This window comes from Talpa occidentalis, unplaced genomic scaffold (assembly GCF_014898055.3).
Source record: "Talpa occidentalis isolate TD23 unplaced genomic scaffold, MPIMG_talOcc4v2.1 talOcc4.16, whole genome shotgun sequence".
Classification (NCBI taxonomy): domain Eukaryota; kingdom Metazoa; phylum Chordata; class Mammalia; order Eulipotyphla; family Talpidae; genus Talpa; species Talpa occidentalis.
In genome coordinates, this window is record NW_023601653.1 from 68,027,875 (window position 1) to 68,047,101 (window position 19,227).

At 35.6% G+C, this 19,227-nt stretch overlaps 2 protein-coding genes across 2 annotated transcripts in view; both read left to right on the plus strand.

Annotated features, from left to right (window-relative positions):
• The window catches only part of LOC119247729 (alpha-1-macroglobulin-like), a 46,316-nt gene extending 43,024 nt beyond the window's left edge, over positions 1–3,292 (plus strand). The window contains exons 34-36 of the mRNA XM_037514374.2: positions 621–723; positions 1,835–1,876; positions 2,439–3,292. Coding sequence (XP_037370271.1) covers positions 621–723; positions 1,835–1,876; positions 2,439–2,467 — 174 coding nt within the window. The 3' untranslated portion in view covers positions 2,468–3,292. The remainder of the gene's footprint in view (positions 1–620; positions 724–1,834; positions 1,877–2,438) is intronic.
• An 11,604-nt stretch (positions 3,293–14,896) lies between these two features.
• The window catches only part of PZP (pregnancy zone protein), a 36,835-nt gene continuing 32,504 nt past the window's right edge, over positions 14,897–19,227 (plus strand). The window contains exons 1-2 of the mRNA XM_037514376.2: positions 14,897–14,982; positions 19,024–19,207. Coding sequence (XP_037370273.2) covers positions 14,897–14,982; positions 19,024–19,207 — 270 coding nt within the window. The remainder of the gene's footprint in view (positions 14,983–19,023; positions 19,208–19,227) is intronic.

Sequence of the window (19,227 nt, forward strand, 5' to 3'; positions counted from 1 at the left end):
GAGTTTCCAATAAGCCAAACCAGAATCCAAATACTGTTTTCCACAAAGATAAGAAAGGAGAAAATAGTCAAAAGGAGACAGGAAGCCTCAACTGGTCAACAAGGTTCAATTTAGTACATGTGACAGTCTACAAAACTGTCTCTTTCACGTTCCTTTTATCTATCTTGAAGAGTGTTATCCAAGTCTCAGAATGTCCCATTCTTTTATTTTTTTTATTTAAAGATTTTTTTTTTTAATTTTTTTTATACAAGCACTGGGGGGGCTACAGTCAGAAGCATGGGAGGGTGAGAGAACTCACCAGAGCCAGAGTGGAGAGCAGAACAGGCAGACTGATGAAGTACACTGCTGAGGGGAGCAGCAGGCGGCAGGAGAGGTCTGCTTGCCATGTGGGACCCTCGCCTGGCAGCCGGGGATCGAACCAGCGCTGTAGAGGCTGCGGGCAGCTTTGCAACCCAGCACTCAACAGCTGTGCCACCGGGGAAGCCCAGAATGTCCCATTCTTTTCACAGGTTTTGGTACAAATGGGTAGCACATCTACAGGGTTTGATGATGTCTTAGAAAGAGAGGATAACTAGTAACTGTTAAACTTTGATTCCAATTCAGTATTCTTATTTCTCCAGCTAACCAGTCAAGTTGTGAGTTTCTCCTTCTCAGTGGAACAAAGCATTCAAGTAAAGAATTTGAAACCAGCCAGTGTAAAAGTCTATGATTATTATGAGACCGGTAAGTGGGATTCAAACATGCTGAGCTTTGAAAGTAAAAAAAAAAAAAAGGACTAACCTAGTAAAGAGCCAACAAAACTCCACAATCTTAGGTAAAGGAGATATGGTATATATACACATCATGGAATACTACTCAAAGAAAAAACAATTAACTCCTACCATGTGCAACACAATTCTAGAGGATATTATGCCTAATGAAAAATAGAGAAAGACAAATGCCATACGATTTCACTCATGTGTATACAAAAACAAAGCAAATGAACTAAGTAAAACAAAAATAAACTTTTAGACTATAAGATCAAATTAGTAGTTACCAGAAGGGAGGGGGTAGGGGAATACACAAAGCAGTAGAAGGGAGGGAGAATCAGGTGAAAGTTATCAACTGTATGGTGAAAGATGGAATTAGACTTTTGGTGGTGGCACACCCGAAACCTACATAATGTTATAGCCAATGTTACTTTAATTAAAAAATGTTTTAATTCCATAATCTTTCACTGGACTAAAAAGTGAGTTTATGGTTACCAAATAAGCAAGCTCTTATATCTTAACCTCTTATGCCCTCTAAACAAGCCTTAGAACCACTCTTATAAAGCATTAAGGCACATAATACTATTTTTGACTTGTGTCTTGGGTAATGTCACACATATTGAGAAATTTTGTTTATATATATATATAAATGGAAGAGTGTATACACACACACACACACACACACACACACTTCCATTTTCTTGTGACTGCAATTAGAAACCTAGCAGTATCATAGCATGCTGCTACTGTTAAAGCTTAACTCCTTCTTGGATTTAGGAAAGATTAAAAAGGAAGATACAACGCCAATGGAAAAAACACAACTGTGGACAGGGTTATAAGGTGTCCCAACGATAAACACAGTTTTCCATCAGGAAACCAGACCCTCAATTCTAAATCCAAACCCAATTTCCTCTTCCTTTTCCTCCCCCTCCACCAATCCCAAATGGCGTAGTATAGAAGTAAGTCATTTTTATTGGCTCCATAACTGTGCTTCACACTTTCTTAGCTTACGCAGTCTATTAACAATGAATTGCTCATGTGACTATCACTCACTGTCTTCACTCTTTCTAATTCTGTGGTTTCAGATGAATTCACCATTGAAGAGTACACTATGCCCTGCAGTGCTGGTAAAGTATAAACAATAAAATTTAATGCCGACATAAATTAACACCTGTGGTCTACAAAGACTGCTTACGGAATATAGCCTTACTATATTATAAAATCCCTGGTATATCATTATGAATTGAATAACTTCAAATGTATTACAGAATTTCTCTGCAGGAAAAAAATGCAAGGAAAGTATAATTATTGGTGTAATCTGGAGTGACTTGTTTGAAGATGAATCCAGGAATTTGCTACATATCTTTATCACCCACACCTTTTCTAGAATATTTTTAAACTTATACTCGTTAAGGAGAGGAAACCTTTCATTGTAATTAATCATATAGCACAGCATGAAAGAGGTGATCAAGAGCTTCTTTTAGGCTGGTTGGCAGGTTCACCTTTACCAATATATTTGTTATAAGACCTTTGGTTGTATACTTCAAAATGTAAAGAAAAATTAGAACAATTATTAAAAATAATTGAAATGTATTACATTCAAAAATTTATAATTGGAGTATGGAAAATAGTTCCCTCAGTAGGTCAAACAATTTCCCTAATATATCTACCTTTTCTACTACTGTTTAGAACCTGAACAAGTACATGTTTTAAAATGAAAACTCAGGTATGAACCTCATCAGATGACCTGCTCCAAGATGAAGAACAGAGACTTATCAGAAGAAAAGATAGTGGGAGAAGAAGGAATGGTAGCTGGAAACAGATAGAATCTGTATGTTGAAAAAAAATTGTGATATTAACACACAAAAAAATCTTTTTTCTGTTATTCATCAAAGCTAGAGTTCACTCCTGAACTATATATCTATTCTTCATAGTATTTTTAAAAACTAAAAAAGCTACACAACATGGTGCACTCCAAAATACCACAGATAAATAAAAATGGAATTTCAAAAAATGTTTCATGTAACCCTCAGGGAGGTAGGAGAACAAAGACAATATTTTCAAAGATTGGAAACAACTAAAATGTCCATCAATAAGTGAATGGTTTCACTAGCTGTGATATATCTATACCAGGGAAAAGTACTGAACAATAAAAAGGAACGGATTATTGATATACACAACTTGGCCGGATCTCAAAACCGTTATGCTCAGTGGGGAAGAGAGGTTTATTTTACAGAGGTCAAATACTGGTTGATTCCTTGCACATAACAGTTTTGAAGTGACAAAATTATACAGATAGAAAACAAATTAATGGTTTCCAAGGGTTAAGTACAATAGTAGGACAAGGGAGGATGAATGCGACTATAAAGGGAAAGCCCTAAAAGTGTCTTGTGGTGATGGAATCCTGCATGTAAAGAAGAAAGTGTCCTGATTCAAATCTTTACTTTTAATTTCATCTCAAATTATTTTGCTATCTATTGTGTGGTGAGAAAGTATATACCAAAATTGAATTTTTTCTCATGTAGCTTTCTAGTGTAACCATTATCATTTATTGATTTTCTGTTTTCCTGCTAACAAAAAGTGCCTCCTTTATCACAAATTAAATAATCTTATATGCTAAGGCTTGTTTATGTATGATTTGTTCTATTCCATTTCTCAGTCTATTCTTTCAAAAGTACTAAAATGTTTGAATTACTATGACTTAATAAAATGTTTTAACAATCACCATGGCTGGTCCCGCCTCATTTCTCTAGTCTGATCTTTTCCTTGCAATACTAAACTCATTATTTATTCAAGTAAAACTATGAAATCATTTTAGCAAGTTAATTATCCCCATAATCATACTGCATACCATTTGGTATTAGTACAAATGAATTTACAATAAATATGAACTCAACATTTTACATTATTTAAATTTCTCTAGTCAGATACATTTGATCTTCACTTACTCAATTCACATGGAGTGAGTTCTAATTCTGATTATAACTGCATCTGGACTAAACTACAAAGTTAAAATTAAAAATTAACTTCCTGGGCAAAAAATACTATTGAAAGATGCATATATGAAACAATGTATATACAAGGACAAAATATGTGGACAAAAATAAAACTACAAGATAAATACTAGAACAATATTTGCCATTTGGTGTTAAAAGTCATTGAAAGATTTTAAGCAAGAAAATATTTCAGATTTGCATTATGACAGCAATTCATCATCTCTATGCAATACTGGGAGAAGAAAAGAAAGTCAGTGCTTCTGATCTCCAGATACACAGCACTTTGTGCAGATCTGGGCTCTCTTATTATCTGCTTAGCTAAATAATTTAGCACACATTCTTCCACACATACAACTCCACACATTAGCTCCCCTCAGCAGTGTATTTTGGTCCTTCTGCCTTCTCTGCTCTCCGCTCTGATTCTGGTGAATTCTCTCACCCTCCCGCGTTTCTGACAGTGCCCAGTGCTTGTATAAATAAATAAATTAAAAAAAAAAAAACAAAAAAAAAAAACACCAAGTTCCACAAAACCCCAAAAACATATTAAAAAAAAAAAAGAAAAAGTATTTTCTTCTCATTTATAGACTCAGATCTCTTTACAAAGTATCTTAATTACTTCTACAGGCAGTTCACCCAACACAGTGCTAGGAATGTTGTAGACATCAGTAAAACAATGGAGCAAGTAAACAGGTCAGTGCCTGAGCATATTCCCCCAAGCAAATAGTTACAGAAGAAATGGGCACTACAAAGATGTCAGTAAACTCCAGTAAAGAAAATATGCTATGAAGATCATTTTAACTCAAACTAACTTGAATTGCTTAATGTCTCACAAATACTTTATGGAAAGGACTTTTCTTCTTTTCAAAAGTCAAACAAATGAGGAGGAAAATGAATTTTGGTTATTTATTAGAACTTTAAGCAAAACTTTAGAACTTTCAACTGATTTGTACAGTTGAATCTGTCCTGGTATATACCTTCAAGGAATGTTTGATTAGTATTAAGTACAAAGTAGAAGTTATCATTGGTCTTTTTTGTCCTTAATAAATTTAAAAATATAAAGGAGTTACAGTTATTTAAAAGACAATAGTACAAGAAATATGTTTATATTTTTTTACACATTCTCAGATATGTCCCTTAAAAAATTTAGAAATCAGAATTAGTGAAACAACATTAGTAAAGGAAAAGTTCTATTTGAAGTCAAGTTATTTTTCAACAAAATTTTGCCTGAGAAAATTTGTGCCAATTTGTAATGTGTACATAATCGGGCAAAACAAAAGTTATCAAGTCCAGTAAATGAACCCAACTAACTCAAAGTTTGTTAATATATAAACCACACAAAAACATTATTCATTAGTAGACTTGGTCCCTAAATCCTCTCTCTCTATAAGCACTAAGTAACTGAATATAAAATTAAATTGCTTCCTTTATAAGGCAAAAAAAAAAACCCAAAATATTAAAAATATGAGGGAAACGCCTTTGTTAAATTATCTAAAGTAAAAGACCACTCATTCTAGTCTTCTAGAACTCATGTATGGGTATTATTAACTATGACTATTTCTTATTTGACAAATTAGTTGTCAGGGTTTAACTTTACAACAGAAAATATAATTCTTGCATATAAAAGGAAGTTTATATTAGGCAAATATAATGAACTTATGACACATAGTTTAAGTGATTAGTGAAATAATCAGCAAGAATTCAATGCCGTTTCAAAGTACATCCAGAAGACTAAGATATTTATAAATAAATTAATAAAAACTATTAGGATTAAACTAAGTAATATAAAATTTGCTACTATCTGTTCTACTAGAAAAAAATTATTTCCATATACATCTCAGAAAAATCAGCAACTTCACCAAGTCTGCAACCTTTAATCTGTAGTCAACAATGAGATAAACTATGTGTATTTCCTTAGTTAAGATAGTAAAGTTGTATTGAAAAAATGTGTTGCTCATTTTTGCCTTACTTTTCATAATTTTCTAACATTCTCCCCTTTCCAAAGATTGTTCTTTTTTTTTTGAGATTTTATTTATTTATTTTTGCATAGCAGAACTGTGGTGCAGGCCAGAGGTGCTGTGGGGAGAGTGCATTCACCAGAGACAGAGTGGGGAGCAGAACAGGGGTATCTACTGAAATACACTGCTGAGGGGTGCAGCGTGCATGACAGGAGAGGTCTGCTGCACCATGTGGGTCAGCTCCCTGTCTGGGGATCGTACTCGGGCTGAGGCAGTGGGCCTTAGCAGTGGTAGTGCTGTGACTTAACACGTAGGCCACCAGGGAGGCCCCACAGGTACATAAGAGGGTTAATTATCCATGTAGGCCTCCTTCAGTTTGTCAGCAAATCTTAAGCATCTACTAAGACTACATAATTAACTTCTGCCTAGAAGCTTTCATAAGGAATTTTTGTTTAGACATTTAAGAAACTCTGTGACTTATTATTTCACGTGTAATACCGATAAAACTGGGTAAATTTCTCTCATCTAGAATTCCCCTAAAGCCCTAAGATCCTTGACCTGCCAAGAAACAATGTTTATTCTTATATGAATCTGAGACCCTGTAAGTAACATACCAGGTCAGTTTCTTGAAAAGACTTTGTAGGCAAGGACTATACCAGTACTCCTTAACAATGAGCCTATCATGTCTAATTAAATGAGAATTATTTTCAAATACTATTGCTCCAGGTATGCTTTGAATGCAATCAATCAAAAAAAACTGTTGCTATGGAGATTCAGTAAAATTCTTTGTTTCAAAATTCTAAGATATACAGTGGGAATCAGATAAAAATGTTTTTTTTACATCTGCAAAAACAAATTCTTTTTTTTTTTTTTTTTTTTAAATATTAAATTTTATTTTTATATTCCCCCATACAATTGCAAACGCCCCATTCTGACACCAATCCTTCCCCTCCCGCCCCCCACCCCCCAAAAAGTGTCTCTGGTTCATAGTTTTTTGTTGATTTTGATTTTCACTTTCTTATATTCATTTTCCTGGTCCCTTATTTAAGTTTTCTAGATTCCTGCTATGAGTGAGACCATCCGGTATTTTTCTTTTTCTTTTTGGCTTATTTCGCTGAGCATGATCCCTTCCAGTGCCATCCATGTTGCTGCAAATTGCATGTGTTTATCTTTTTTGAATGCTGAGTAATATTCCATGGTATATATGTACCACATCTTCTTGATCCAGTCATCTATTTTTGGGCATTTGGGTTGTTTCCAAAGCTTAGCTATTGTAAACAGTGCTGCTATAAACATAGGAGTGCAGGTGCTCTTTGGAATTGATGTTTCTGTGTCCTTTGGGTAAATACCTAGGAGTGGAATTGCTGGATCATATGGAAGCTCTATGTTTAGTAGGTCCAGAAATCTCCACACAGCTCTCCATAGTGGTTGGATCAGTTTGCACTCCCACCAACAGTGCACAAGAGTTCCTTTTTCTCCACATCCTCGCCAACATTTGTTGTTGCTAGTTTTTTTAATATGTGCCATTCTCACTGGTGTGAGATGGTATCTCATGGTAGTTTTGATTGCAAAAACAAATTCTAAAGCTGGGCCTCACTGGGTGGTGCAGGCTATTGAATGCAGCGCTGTGAAGCTGTCTGCAGCCTCTAAAGCACGGGTTCGATTCCCCACCAGCCAGGGAGGGCCCCACATGGTGTGGCAGACCTCTCCTGTCTCGCCAACTGCTCCCCTCAGCAGTGTATTTTGTCAGTCTGCCTGTTCTGTTCCCCGTGTTCTCTCACCCTCCCAAACATCTGGCCTGTATCCCATTCTTGTATAAATAAATAAATCTTAAAAGAAAAAATCTACTGCTTTGGAAATTAGATATAGTACAAAACAGAAAGGACTTTTACTCATATTTGTTTAAAAGACATTTAAAATAATATCTACCTGGGCCTCCCTGGTGGCGCAAGGGGTTAGGAAGCTGTCCGCAGCCACTGGAGCACAAGTTCGATCCCCGGCTGGCCAGGGAGCAACCCAGATGATGCTGCAGACCTCTACTGACTGGCCCGCTGCTCCCCTCAGCAGTGTATTTTGGTCAGTCCACCTGTTCTGCTCCCCACTCTGTCTCTGGTGAGTCCTCTCACCCCACACCTCTGGCCTGTACCCCAGTTCTTGTACGCATAGATAAATAAATCTTTAAAAAAATAATAATATCTACCATGTCCCAAATAAAGAGCTACATTTAATTTTTTAAATTCCTGTTCTGTTTTATCTTGCTTGGGTCAAGCATTCTATTTTATTTCACAATCATACTTCATGCTTCTTAAGTTTAAAAAAATTCTTGTAAATCATGTATTGACTCACTAACTGTCTAAAAGTTACATAAGAAATAACAGTTCAGCAACCTGATTCCAACAGTCTGACTCTTTGGATCAAAGTTCAGAGTTATCAAGAGCCCTTTCCAGAAGCTTTCGGCAAGAAGCAGATACTCTTTTGACAGTAGAATGAATTAATCTATTATAGCAAATAATAACATCACAATGAAGGAAAGCAAAATTCTTTGGAGACATTCTGTGCATAGCTTTTTCTTTAGTTTGGTCATGTTTTGTGTATGTGTGTAAGAACACGTTATGAACAGTGAAATCATTGACAAATCTCACAGTGCCTTCACATAAAGGGTTCAATTTATGAATGTTTATAATTAACAATAGTTTACCTTTAGAAATTTAACCCAGAGGACTGAGTAATCTCTTCCAACCTAATCAGCTCTTGCATGTAGCTCTTACCATACTGTTAAGCTAATTAATAAATACATTTTCTTAAATCCTCACATTAACATTTTTTAATTTAGAATTCAATTTTGTAAAGAAAAAAAAGCTTCCAAGTTGCAGTTGGTCACTTGATTATATAGAAATACAGATACCTAGGAGATAATATTTTGTACCTACTGAGTGATAAGAAAATATTTTAAGATTAACATAAGATAACATGATTGCAAAGTCAACACAAAAATGGAGAAAAAAAATTTTGGTGCATCACTGAATAACTGAAATCTGAACACATTGTAACAAAAAATAGACATTAATCTCCACTACTGTTAAGAGCAAAATCTATGACATCACCAAATGATGACATAGGTCACTCTAAGTTCATGTCCCTTCACCAGAAGAACAATACATATTCATGGAGAAGACACCACTGAGAAAATCCAGGAAAAAGTATGAAGCTGAAACACTTCCTGAGCCAGAGAGACCCAGACAGACTGCATTAGAAAAGTTAGAGGAATAGCTACATGCTGACCATATTGCCTCTTCCCCCAGGCCAGGACACACCATGCTGAGAGTATCCTCTGGATCAGTGGTTCCTCCAGTGGGAAAAAGAGTCAAGAGTTGTGGGTTGCTTTTTGAGGGTCTTCACTCCAGTCTCACCTCACTAGATTACGGGCAAATCTGTGAGGCTTAACTACTGGGAATCTGATTGTGATGAAGAATGGGCTTGCAACAACCAGGTCTTAGATCTTGGCAAATCACATCCCTACCTGTAGTGCCCAACCAACGACTTTATTAACCTGCAGAGCCAAGATGGTGGCAGGGTACTCAACAGGTATAGTTCTGCCTGAGTTGGGTGCTCAAATGATGAGTCTTACCAACCCTGAAGCTGGGTCCAAGCCCTTATCCCTCCCCAACACAGCTACCCAGTCAGGGTTGCTGGAATACCTGAGAAGTTGTGCAACCCAGCAATGCTCAAGCAGAGTGCAGAAGCACAAATAATTACACTCACAGCAAAACCAGTGGACAAGTTCAACAAGAGAGCTGAAGCACGGTTTGGCCTGAATCAAGACCAAAACCAAAAAATATTGCCAGCTAGAGATGGTTCTCCTACTAATTTATACCTCCACCTGTTGCTGAATACAGCCTACAGACTGCCCAACCAGGGAAGCTAACCAAAATACATAGAAATCGGCATAGTCCATTAAACATCCCTGGTTACAATGGTTCTTAACTAGTGAGAACAGAGAAGAATCAATGGGCTCACAGAGTCAGGAAATTCAGCAAGTCTTTTCTGATTTATGTTCCCCCAAAATAAGAAGTGTGTAGATTTGGAGGCATGTTCTGCTGCCCCACCAAGGCAGGTAAACTAATTCATAGCCCCACCTACAACTGAGTATAGTACCCAGTCCTGAACATCTAGAAAGTCTGATCAGAGATCCAGGAAGCAGGAAACCTTGGAGGCTGCCCTATACCGGCAGGAAACCAAGCCACAGTCCTATCCAACTATTCTTAGCCTGAAGCCACCTCTCCTCCAACCTCAGAGCTCAGAACTTGATAGCAAGCTCCACCTACCTAAGGACATTATCAGCTAACACACCTTTGAGTGGAAGCAAAAGGAAGATAATTAACATAAAAACAAGGTAGCAAAAAAGTCATCGGTAATGATAAATATGTAGCCAAAGTTAAATTCTGCAATATGGCAATTCACTGACAACTCTAGTTTAAGAGTTAAAAAACAAACAGCAAAATGACCAACCATACCTACAATAATGTCTTCCTAGATAAAAAAATTAAAAATATGTAAATTATAACATCAATGATCTAAGATGTGAGGGGAAGAAGCAGTAAAAGTATAAAGTTTAGGAAAGCTGTCAAAGTTGAGTTCTTAACAGTTCTATAAGTTTAAGATATTTTATGAGTTTAAGATCATAGTAACCACAAAAGGAAAAACCTGCACTTTTACATGTAAGAACATGATAAAGAAATCAAAGCTTACTTATGCCAAAAGTTATCAAAACATGCAAAGAAGACAGCAGGATAAGAAACAAGGAGCACTGAATCTATAAAACATGCAGAAAACAAATAGCCGAATGGCAATACTAAGTTCTTCCTAACAATATAACTTTAAACACAAATGAATTAAATTATCCAATTATAAAGCACATAAAATGACAGAAGGGATCAAAAATGAAATAAGATCCAATCATATGCTGTCTACAAGAGATCCACTTCAGCCTTAAAGACACACATAAACTGAGAGTGAAGGAATGGAAAGAGATATTTCAGGCAAATAGTAATAAAAGAAGTACTGGGGTAGTTACACTTGTATCAGACAATATAAATTTTAAACCTAAAAATAGTAAAAAGAGACAAAGAATGTCATTATGCAATATAAAGATGTTAATCCATGAAGAAGATAAAAACAGTTATAAATAATTATGCATCCAATCTGGGAGCACCTAAATATATAAAAGAAAACTGAGAACAAAAAGGAAAATAAATAGTAATAGCTGGGGACTTTAACAAAGCAGTCTCTATCCTGGATAGATCATATAGACAGAAATCAGTAAGAAAGATTAGATTTGCACATTTCTATAGACCAAATGCACTGAAAAGACATAAACAACATGTTCTTCTAGCAGCAGAATACACATTCTCAGGTACACAGGGAACGTTTTCTAGAATAGAGCATATGTTAGCCTTCAAAAGTTTTAGCAAGTTCAAGAAGACTGAAAGCATACCAAGTATATTCTCTGACCACAATGCTATGAAACTAGAAATCAATAACAGAAGAAATTAAAGGTGAATTTAAAAAGGATCTGAGACAAAGGAAAATGAAAACAGCATTCCAAAACTTAGCAGATGGAGGAAATAATAAAGATTAAATAAAAAATAAATGAAATATATAACTTTAAACACACAGTTGAGGTAAATTGGCGCGAGCCATGCTACTCATGCTGTCTGACAAGGTGCGGGCATAAGGGAAAACTGAAAAGTCAGGAAACTCATGCTGTCTGACAAGTTCCGGGCATGAGGAAAGTTTCTGAAAAGTCAGAAAACTCCACAGCTGGCTCCTGCTACTTCCTTTCATTTGTTTGTAGCAGTTATTGAAACCCTGGAAATTTTCTATAAGCTTTAGAATAACACAATGAGTGTTGGCACCAATGCCAGTTTCGGTAATGCACACTTCAGTAGTTTGAGAAAAGCACCTTCCAACATGATTGATAATGAAATGGTTTCCAATATTTCTCCACATCTTCCAATTTGTAATTCAGTTACCATGAGTAACATTGAGTTCTCTAACAAACCACACTTGATAGAACTGATGGAACTGAGCTCGGTAAAAGTCCCCACTAGAGAAGGCCCTGAGGCGCCCCAGGAGGCAAAAATGGTCCGAGAAAACACACCACATACTGTTCCCATCGCACCGGGACCCCTTGGTTCTATATAGAAAATAGGAGGCCGCCCTCAATTTTACAACGCCTGCTTAGCCTTGTTTTAAGTGACCTAGCTTGACTGCACAAATGACGTTGTGTACAGCACCTGTTTCTATTTGCTGAATAACATACATCACCTAGGAAAATATGTAACCAAGTTAATGTAACCAAGCGACCAAGTTAATCATAGACTAGGAAAATTAAAAAAGGACTGTGCACTGTTAATGATCATTAATAAATTCTGAAACAATGTAAAAGTAAAATCACATGATTGCCTGACGTAATGATCAAATTTCTGATGTATAAATATAATGATCAATTTCTGATGATAATGATCAATTTGATAATGATCAATAATGATCAATTTGATAATGATCAATAATGATCAAATTGATAATGATCAATAATGATCAATTTCTGATGTATAAATAAAGACCCGCTGAGACCCTCAGCAGGAGATGTCTGCACCCTGATCAAGTGTCAGTGTCTTCTCACTACCTCATCTACCTCATCTCCCCTCTCCCCTCATCCCTCCACTTTGCTGACGCTGTCTCGTCCTTGCAGGGACCCTGACATGACATTTTGCTGGAGCTGGCCTCCGGCAGTAAACAATATAAAAATTAACAATATTAAGATTTGGTTCTTTGGAAAGATAAACAAAATGGACAAACCTTTAGTTAATCCAAACAGGACAAAAGAGAAAGCATCCAAATCAATGAAATTATAAATGTTACTGATATCACAGATATACAAAGAATAAGAAGTTATTGTGAAAAACTATCTGTCAACAAACTTTAAACACTAAAAGAAATGGAAAATTTCTTAGAAATATATAATCTATGAGGACTGAATCTGGAAGAAATAGAAAATTTGAACACACCAATTACTAGTAAGGACACTGAATCGGTAATCAAAACATCTCTCAACAAAGAGAAGTCTAACAGCAGACAGCTTCACTGATGAATTTACCAAACATTTAGAAAAGGACTAATGCTATTCCTTTCCAAACACTTCCCAAAAAAATCAAGGGAAGAACACCCAAACTCATTTTATGAGACCAATATTACCCTGATACCAAAGCCAAGAAAGGACAATATCAGAGATCTACAGGCCAATATCCCTGATGAATACAGGTAAAAATATTCTCAATAAAATACTAGCAAAACTGGATTTACTGGCACATTAAAAATGATCATTCACCATGATCAAGTAGGATTTATTACTGGGATGCAAGGATAATTCAACATACACAAAACAATCAATGTGCTATATTACATTTTTTAAAAATCCACTGGCATAGTGATAGTGATTGCACTGAATCTACAGATGGAAGCCCAACATAAACCCAAGCATATATGGTCAAGTAATATTTGACAAGAACACTCAATGGAAAAAGACAGTGTCTCCAATAAATAGGGTTGAAAAAGTTGGATATTAACATTTCAGAGAATGAAGGTAGATCCTTAGCTGACATCACTCACAAAAATTAACTCAAAATGGATTAAAAACTTAAATGTAAAACATAAAACCATGAACTCTGAGTAGAAAACATAGGGGAAACATTATTTGACTTGTGTCTTGGCAACAGTCTTTTGCATAAGACACCTAAAGCATAAGCAAGAAAAGCAAAAATAAACAGGAATTACTACTTTGAACAGCAAAAGAAACCATCAATAATATAAACAGATGGCCTATGAAATGGAAAAAAATTATCTATACACCATATGTCTGGTAAGGGATTAATATCCAACTTCATAAAGAACTCATACAACTTAGCAGCAAAAGAAAAAAAAATACAAATAATCAACTTTGAAAATGGGCAAAGACTTGAACGGACATTTTTCCAAAGAAGATGTGAAAGGCCAACAGGTCCATAAAAAGGATACTCAACATCACTATTCACTAGGGAACTGCAAATCAAAACCATAATGATCTATCACCTTTGTTAGAATGGTCATCACTCAAAAGACAAGAGATAACATGCTTTTGAGGATGTGGAGAAAAGGGAACACTTATGCCCTGTTGGTGGACTCGTAAATTGATACAGCCACTATGAAAATGGTATGGAGGATCCACAAAAAAAAATTTAAATAAACTTATTACATGGTCCAGCAATTCTGCCTCATAAGATATATCCAAAGGAAATGAAAACCCTAACTCAAAAAAATATCCATACCCCATGTTCATAATAGCATTATTTACAATAGCTGAGATATGAAAATAAGCGAGTTCATCGACAGATAAAAGAAAGAAGAAGTCGCAGTATATGTAAACAATGGATTATTTTTCAGCCATAAAAATTGAGGAAATCCTGTCATCTGCAACAACATAATTGAACCTTTAGGGTATTATGTTAAGTGAAATAAATCAGACAGAGAAAGACAAATACTTGAGGAGCTCACGTGTGGAATCTAAAATAAAATAAACCTCATAGAAAAAGATCAGATTTGTGGTTATTGGGAGATGGGGGTGGGAGACGAGGGATTGGACGAAGGGGCTCAATAGCTGTTCCAGTTACAAATAAAGAAGTGCTAGGGAAGAATGTCCATGATGACTATAGTTCTATAGTTAATGGAAATTGTTAAGTGAGTAGATCCTAAGAGTTCTCATGACAAAAAAATTTTTTTTTCATTTCCTTGATTTCTCTTTTTATTGTATCTCTATGGCATGATGAATGCTAACTTAATTTTTTGCAATAATGATTTACAGTATATATAAATCAGACTATTATTCTGTATACCGGAAGCTTTATATAGAATATCAGTTCTGTCTCAATGGAACTAGGGCGAGGAGAAAGAGGTTAGCCTTGAGAGTAATGAGGCAATCACTGAGAGCAATGACCCTTTAGGGAATCTGTGTCCTACCATGAACTCTATTTGGAAGTCCTGGGGAGGGGCTTGCTTGCAAACAGCAGCCAATAAAGCCTGATTAATTTGGTAGATCTAAGGGACCAGTACGAGGGCAAGGAATTGGGCACAACACAATCCTTGAGATTTGTCTCTTACGATGGGGACAGACAGACTTCCTCATTCATGTTTTATGTTGCTGCTCTTTGTCTTGTTTTCTACCAATGCCTCAGACTCTGCAGAACCGTAAGTATCAAAGTTCCTTCCTTGAGAAGTTTATTCATTTTTTTCAGTCTCTTCCTTATAAATGTTTTGCCATTTCTACTAAATGCTAGCCTTCAATTCCTTAACATACCGTCTAATCATAAGAGATTAATCGCAAATGGTTAATGGCTATTTTCTTTCATTTCTCTTGAACTTTGAGATAAAAATTTTCCAGTGGGCCAATGATAGTCATAAGTAAGGAAGTAGCCACAAGGAAGCAGGATTTGATTAGACACTGAAACCAGACCTCATCTTCACAGAATTTTCCTTTTAGAAGGCAGACTTTGATTACAAAAAAATTAAAGTATATGGGGGGTATAATATAATTCATATTGTAGCTCACGTGTGTAGTATAGTTCCTTGATTTTTGACAACTTATTGAGTCTTCATCAAGAGCTCCCAATAACTGATCAACTCAGGGGTGAAAAGGGGAAGTAATTTTAACCCTATTCAGTTGTGAAGCTGTTTAAATCCAGTAAGTGTAACACCTCTTACATCTCTACCCAGTTCCTCTCCAGGCCCAAGTACAGTAAGCAGAAATCAGATTTCTGACCAACTCACTCTCCAACCTTCTTCAGGCTTCCTCAGTGCACAATATCCCAGTAACCATCAGGGGTGCATTCTCTCCCATCATACCTCTACTTCATCTACAACTGTAGAAGATATCACTTCCCATTGCTTTCACCCAGAGACATTTGGAAATACACAGGGGCTGTTCATTTTTCTGAACAAGCTGAAGAGATGAAGCAAGTGGCATTAAACGGGGTCAGAAGCATTTAGTAGTCTGTGTTTTCTTTCTTATACAGCGTAGGTCTCATGCAACATGCTGCCCTTTGAAAACCATTACTTCACATCATGTCCACATCATGTAAAAAAGAACAAGCCTCAAGGTTAGTTGTCATAAACAGATGAGGCATCTTCTCCTCACTATGTAGAAACATTACCTTATCCTTCCATCTCCAGTTGTGTGATCAATGAGAGCTGATGCCCATGAAACCCAGTCACTTTCCTCCCCTGCTTTTGGTTCAGTAAGCTTCAGAGAGATGGAGGCTGCAAGGGATCATGACAAAAAAGAGGAAGTTAAAAGTTGTCAGTTTAATATTGCAAAATTTAGTCACTCCTACAAAGACAAATATTTAGAATGCAAACATCTATGATTGAGTAATATATTAAAACATTGCAGTTGTTCACTACAAATCACTCAACAGTATTAAATAAATACTAGCCAAGCTTTTATGAAATACATCAAATACATGAGTTAATTTTTCAATTGTGGTATCAATTAGGCTTGTAACATAAGAATAAAACTAGTATATTAGATAAATTATTATATACTGTTGCCTTCTTTCCTATTAAGATCAAAGAACTAGAGGGGGAAAATACAAATGGGAAGTAAAAAAAATAATAACTTTTAGTCATTTATCACATCTTTGGGGAAAAAAAAAAAGTTGTTCAGGAGGTCAGTAACATCCAGATGCCGGAAAGGGATTAGATGAGAAACTGTCTAATTGACCATGGGTAGGTTACCTCACTGCTCTGTGTGTCTCTACTTTAGAACAAAACCATAGCATCCATGAAGCAAAATATCTGAAATTATTTATTTAATTGTGGCTCTAATAACTCATGGCATACAATTTTCTCAAGGAACAACTTAAAAATCATACAGCAAGACAGACGGGCTATGCAGACTGTGTGAAGGAAAGAACTAACCTGATTTCCAGATTCCACAACTAAAGTGCCTTTTTAACTTTCAACTTCTAGTCTCACACCGATTAACTTTGTAAAGTAATAAAATTTTGGTTTTTGTATTAAATTGCCTTTTTAAAAAAGAGTAAAGACTTCTTGGGGGTGCTGAAAGGAAAAGGGTACCAAAGCAATATAAAAAACTAATTCTTTTTCTTTTTTTCACTGTTTATTCATTTACTTAGGGGACAATGGTATATATCACTGCATCAATTTCCAGTATACAACTATATAATTTGACATCTGTATATATAATATTATGATCACTAATGCAAGTCTATTTTCTGTCTACCACCATAAAATTAACCCCCTTTACATATTTTACCCACTCCACCCTTTGCCCCTCTGGTAGCTATCATTTTGTTGTCAGAATCTAAAAGCTAATTTTTGTTTTGCTTTGTTTTGGTTGTTCATTTGCTTTGATTCTTTATCTTCCATCTATGAGTAAAATCACTGATTTGTCTCTCTTCATTTGAATTATTTTACTTAGCATAAACCCTGGTAAGTCCATCCAGGCTGCCACAAATGGCAAATTTCATTTTTTTAATATACCTAAGAATTCCATTGTGAATATATTCATATTCCTTCGTTTTATTTATCTGTTTATCCACTGATGGACATAGGTTGTTTCCATATCTTACGTATGATTTACTGATTTGGTATAGGAGCAGGGATTTTACATTCAAATCTGGGGATTGGCAAGGATCTCATACATTCACTTTCATGAGAATGAAAAATAATGTCTGTACTTAACAAGATTCTTAAGAAGATAAAATGGCTTAGTTTGGAAACTGCTTAACACAATTCTTTACGAGATTCTCAGACAGATACTTAGGATTCTTAGCGGCTCCCTAAGTATCTAAGTGGCAAATGCTTAGGAAACACACACTCCCTTTCAGGCCATAGGGGTTCAGATATGGAGAGATTATATTCAGTTTAATGCTTCAAGATTGGTTTTATGGCCAAGGTGTCACCTCAGATGATTTCTGAAGAATGGATATAACTGTGACTGTAAAATATGGGAGTTTGGATAATAGATAAGGAAACATCAATGACATCAAGACAAGAAAGTAAAGCTCATATACACAAAAATGCTCATACCTCTGGGTAATTAAATATATTCAAGACTATAAATGAAAAGGACTTTGTAAAATAATATACATTATACATATAATCAGCTATTCCACTACTAGGTATTTATCCAAAGAATATGGAAATACTAATTTGAAAATATATAGACACCCCTTATGTTCATTGCAGATTTATTCACATAGCCAAGATTTGGAAACAACCTAAGTGCCCAATCAACAGAAGAATGGCTAAAGAAGTTTATGGACCTTGAAGGGATTATGCTAAGTGAAATAAGCCAGACAGCGATAGACAAATATGTAACTTTATTCCTATGTGGAAGATAAAGAAACAAAGCAAACAACAGAATGGTGGTTATCAGAAAAAGAGAGATGGGGATGGATAGAATAGATAAAGGGTGTACGGTGAAAGGATGGAAAAGAGACATTTGGTGGTGAATATAAGGTAATATGCACAAGTGATGATGAAATATAAAACTATGTTCTTGGAACTTTAAAAACACAAGAAACAAATGAACAAATAAAACAAATGCAAACTCTCACATTATGTGAACAAAATTGTGGTCACCAGAAGGAAGAATGCAGAGTGGGTAGAGGAGTTCAACTGTATGGTGGTGGATGAAAACTAGACTTTTGGTGGGAATCATAATGTACTACACATATATGTCTAAATATAATGCTGTATACCAGAAACCCCATAATGTTAAAAATCAATGTTATGTCAATGTATAATTTTATACAATAAATAGATGGTCACGGACGTTCTTTCGATTGATTTTATGTAAATCCAGTCATGGTGTTCATATAAAAGTGATGTTTATTTACACAGATTTTAATATAATTTTTCAGTAAAATGAATAATCACCTATAATTTATTATATATGTATACTTTATTGGGTATATATTCAGGAATTCAGAATATTAAAGCTCTTAAAACAATGAAGGCCTATAAATTGTAAGATCTTTGGAGCCAACTTTAAGAGATTGTATAGCTGACACACTACTGATGAGTTACAGATATAATGCTTACATGAATTAATGACAGAACCACCATCTTGTTCTTAGTCCAATGACTCATAATCTAGAACCAATTGTTGCAATAAAAAAATACATACTGTTTTATGGATAACACTCTTATGGTTCAAAATTCTTGCTCCATTTTTCTCTGATTTCGCCTGTTTACCCTTCCCAGGCAGTATATGGCACTGGTCCCTTCCTTGCTCCACACTGGGACCCCTGAGAAAGGCTGCCTCCTTCTGCGCTTCCTGAATGAGACAGTGACTGTAAGCGCTTCACTGGAGTCTGCCACAGGAAACCAAAGTCTCTTGACTGACCTTGTGGTGGATAAAGACTTATTCCACTGTGTATCCTTCACTGTGAGTATCAGGTGATTGTC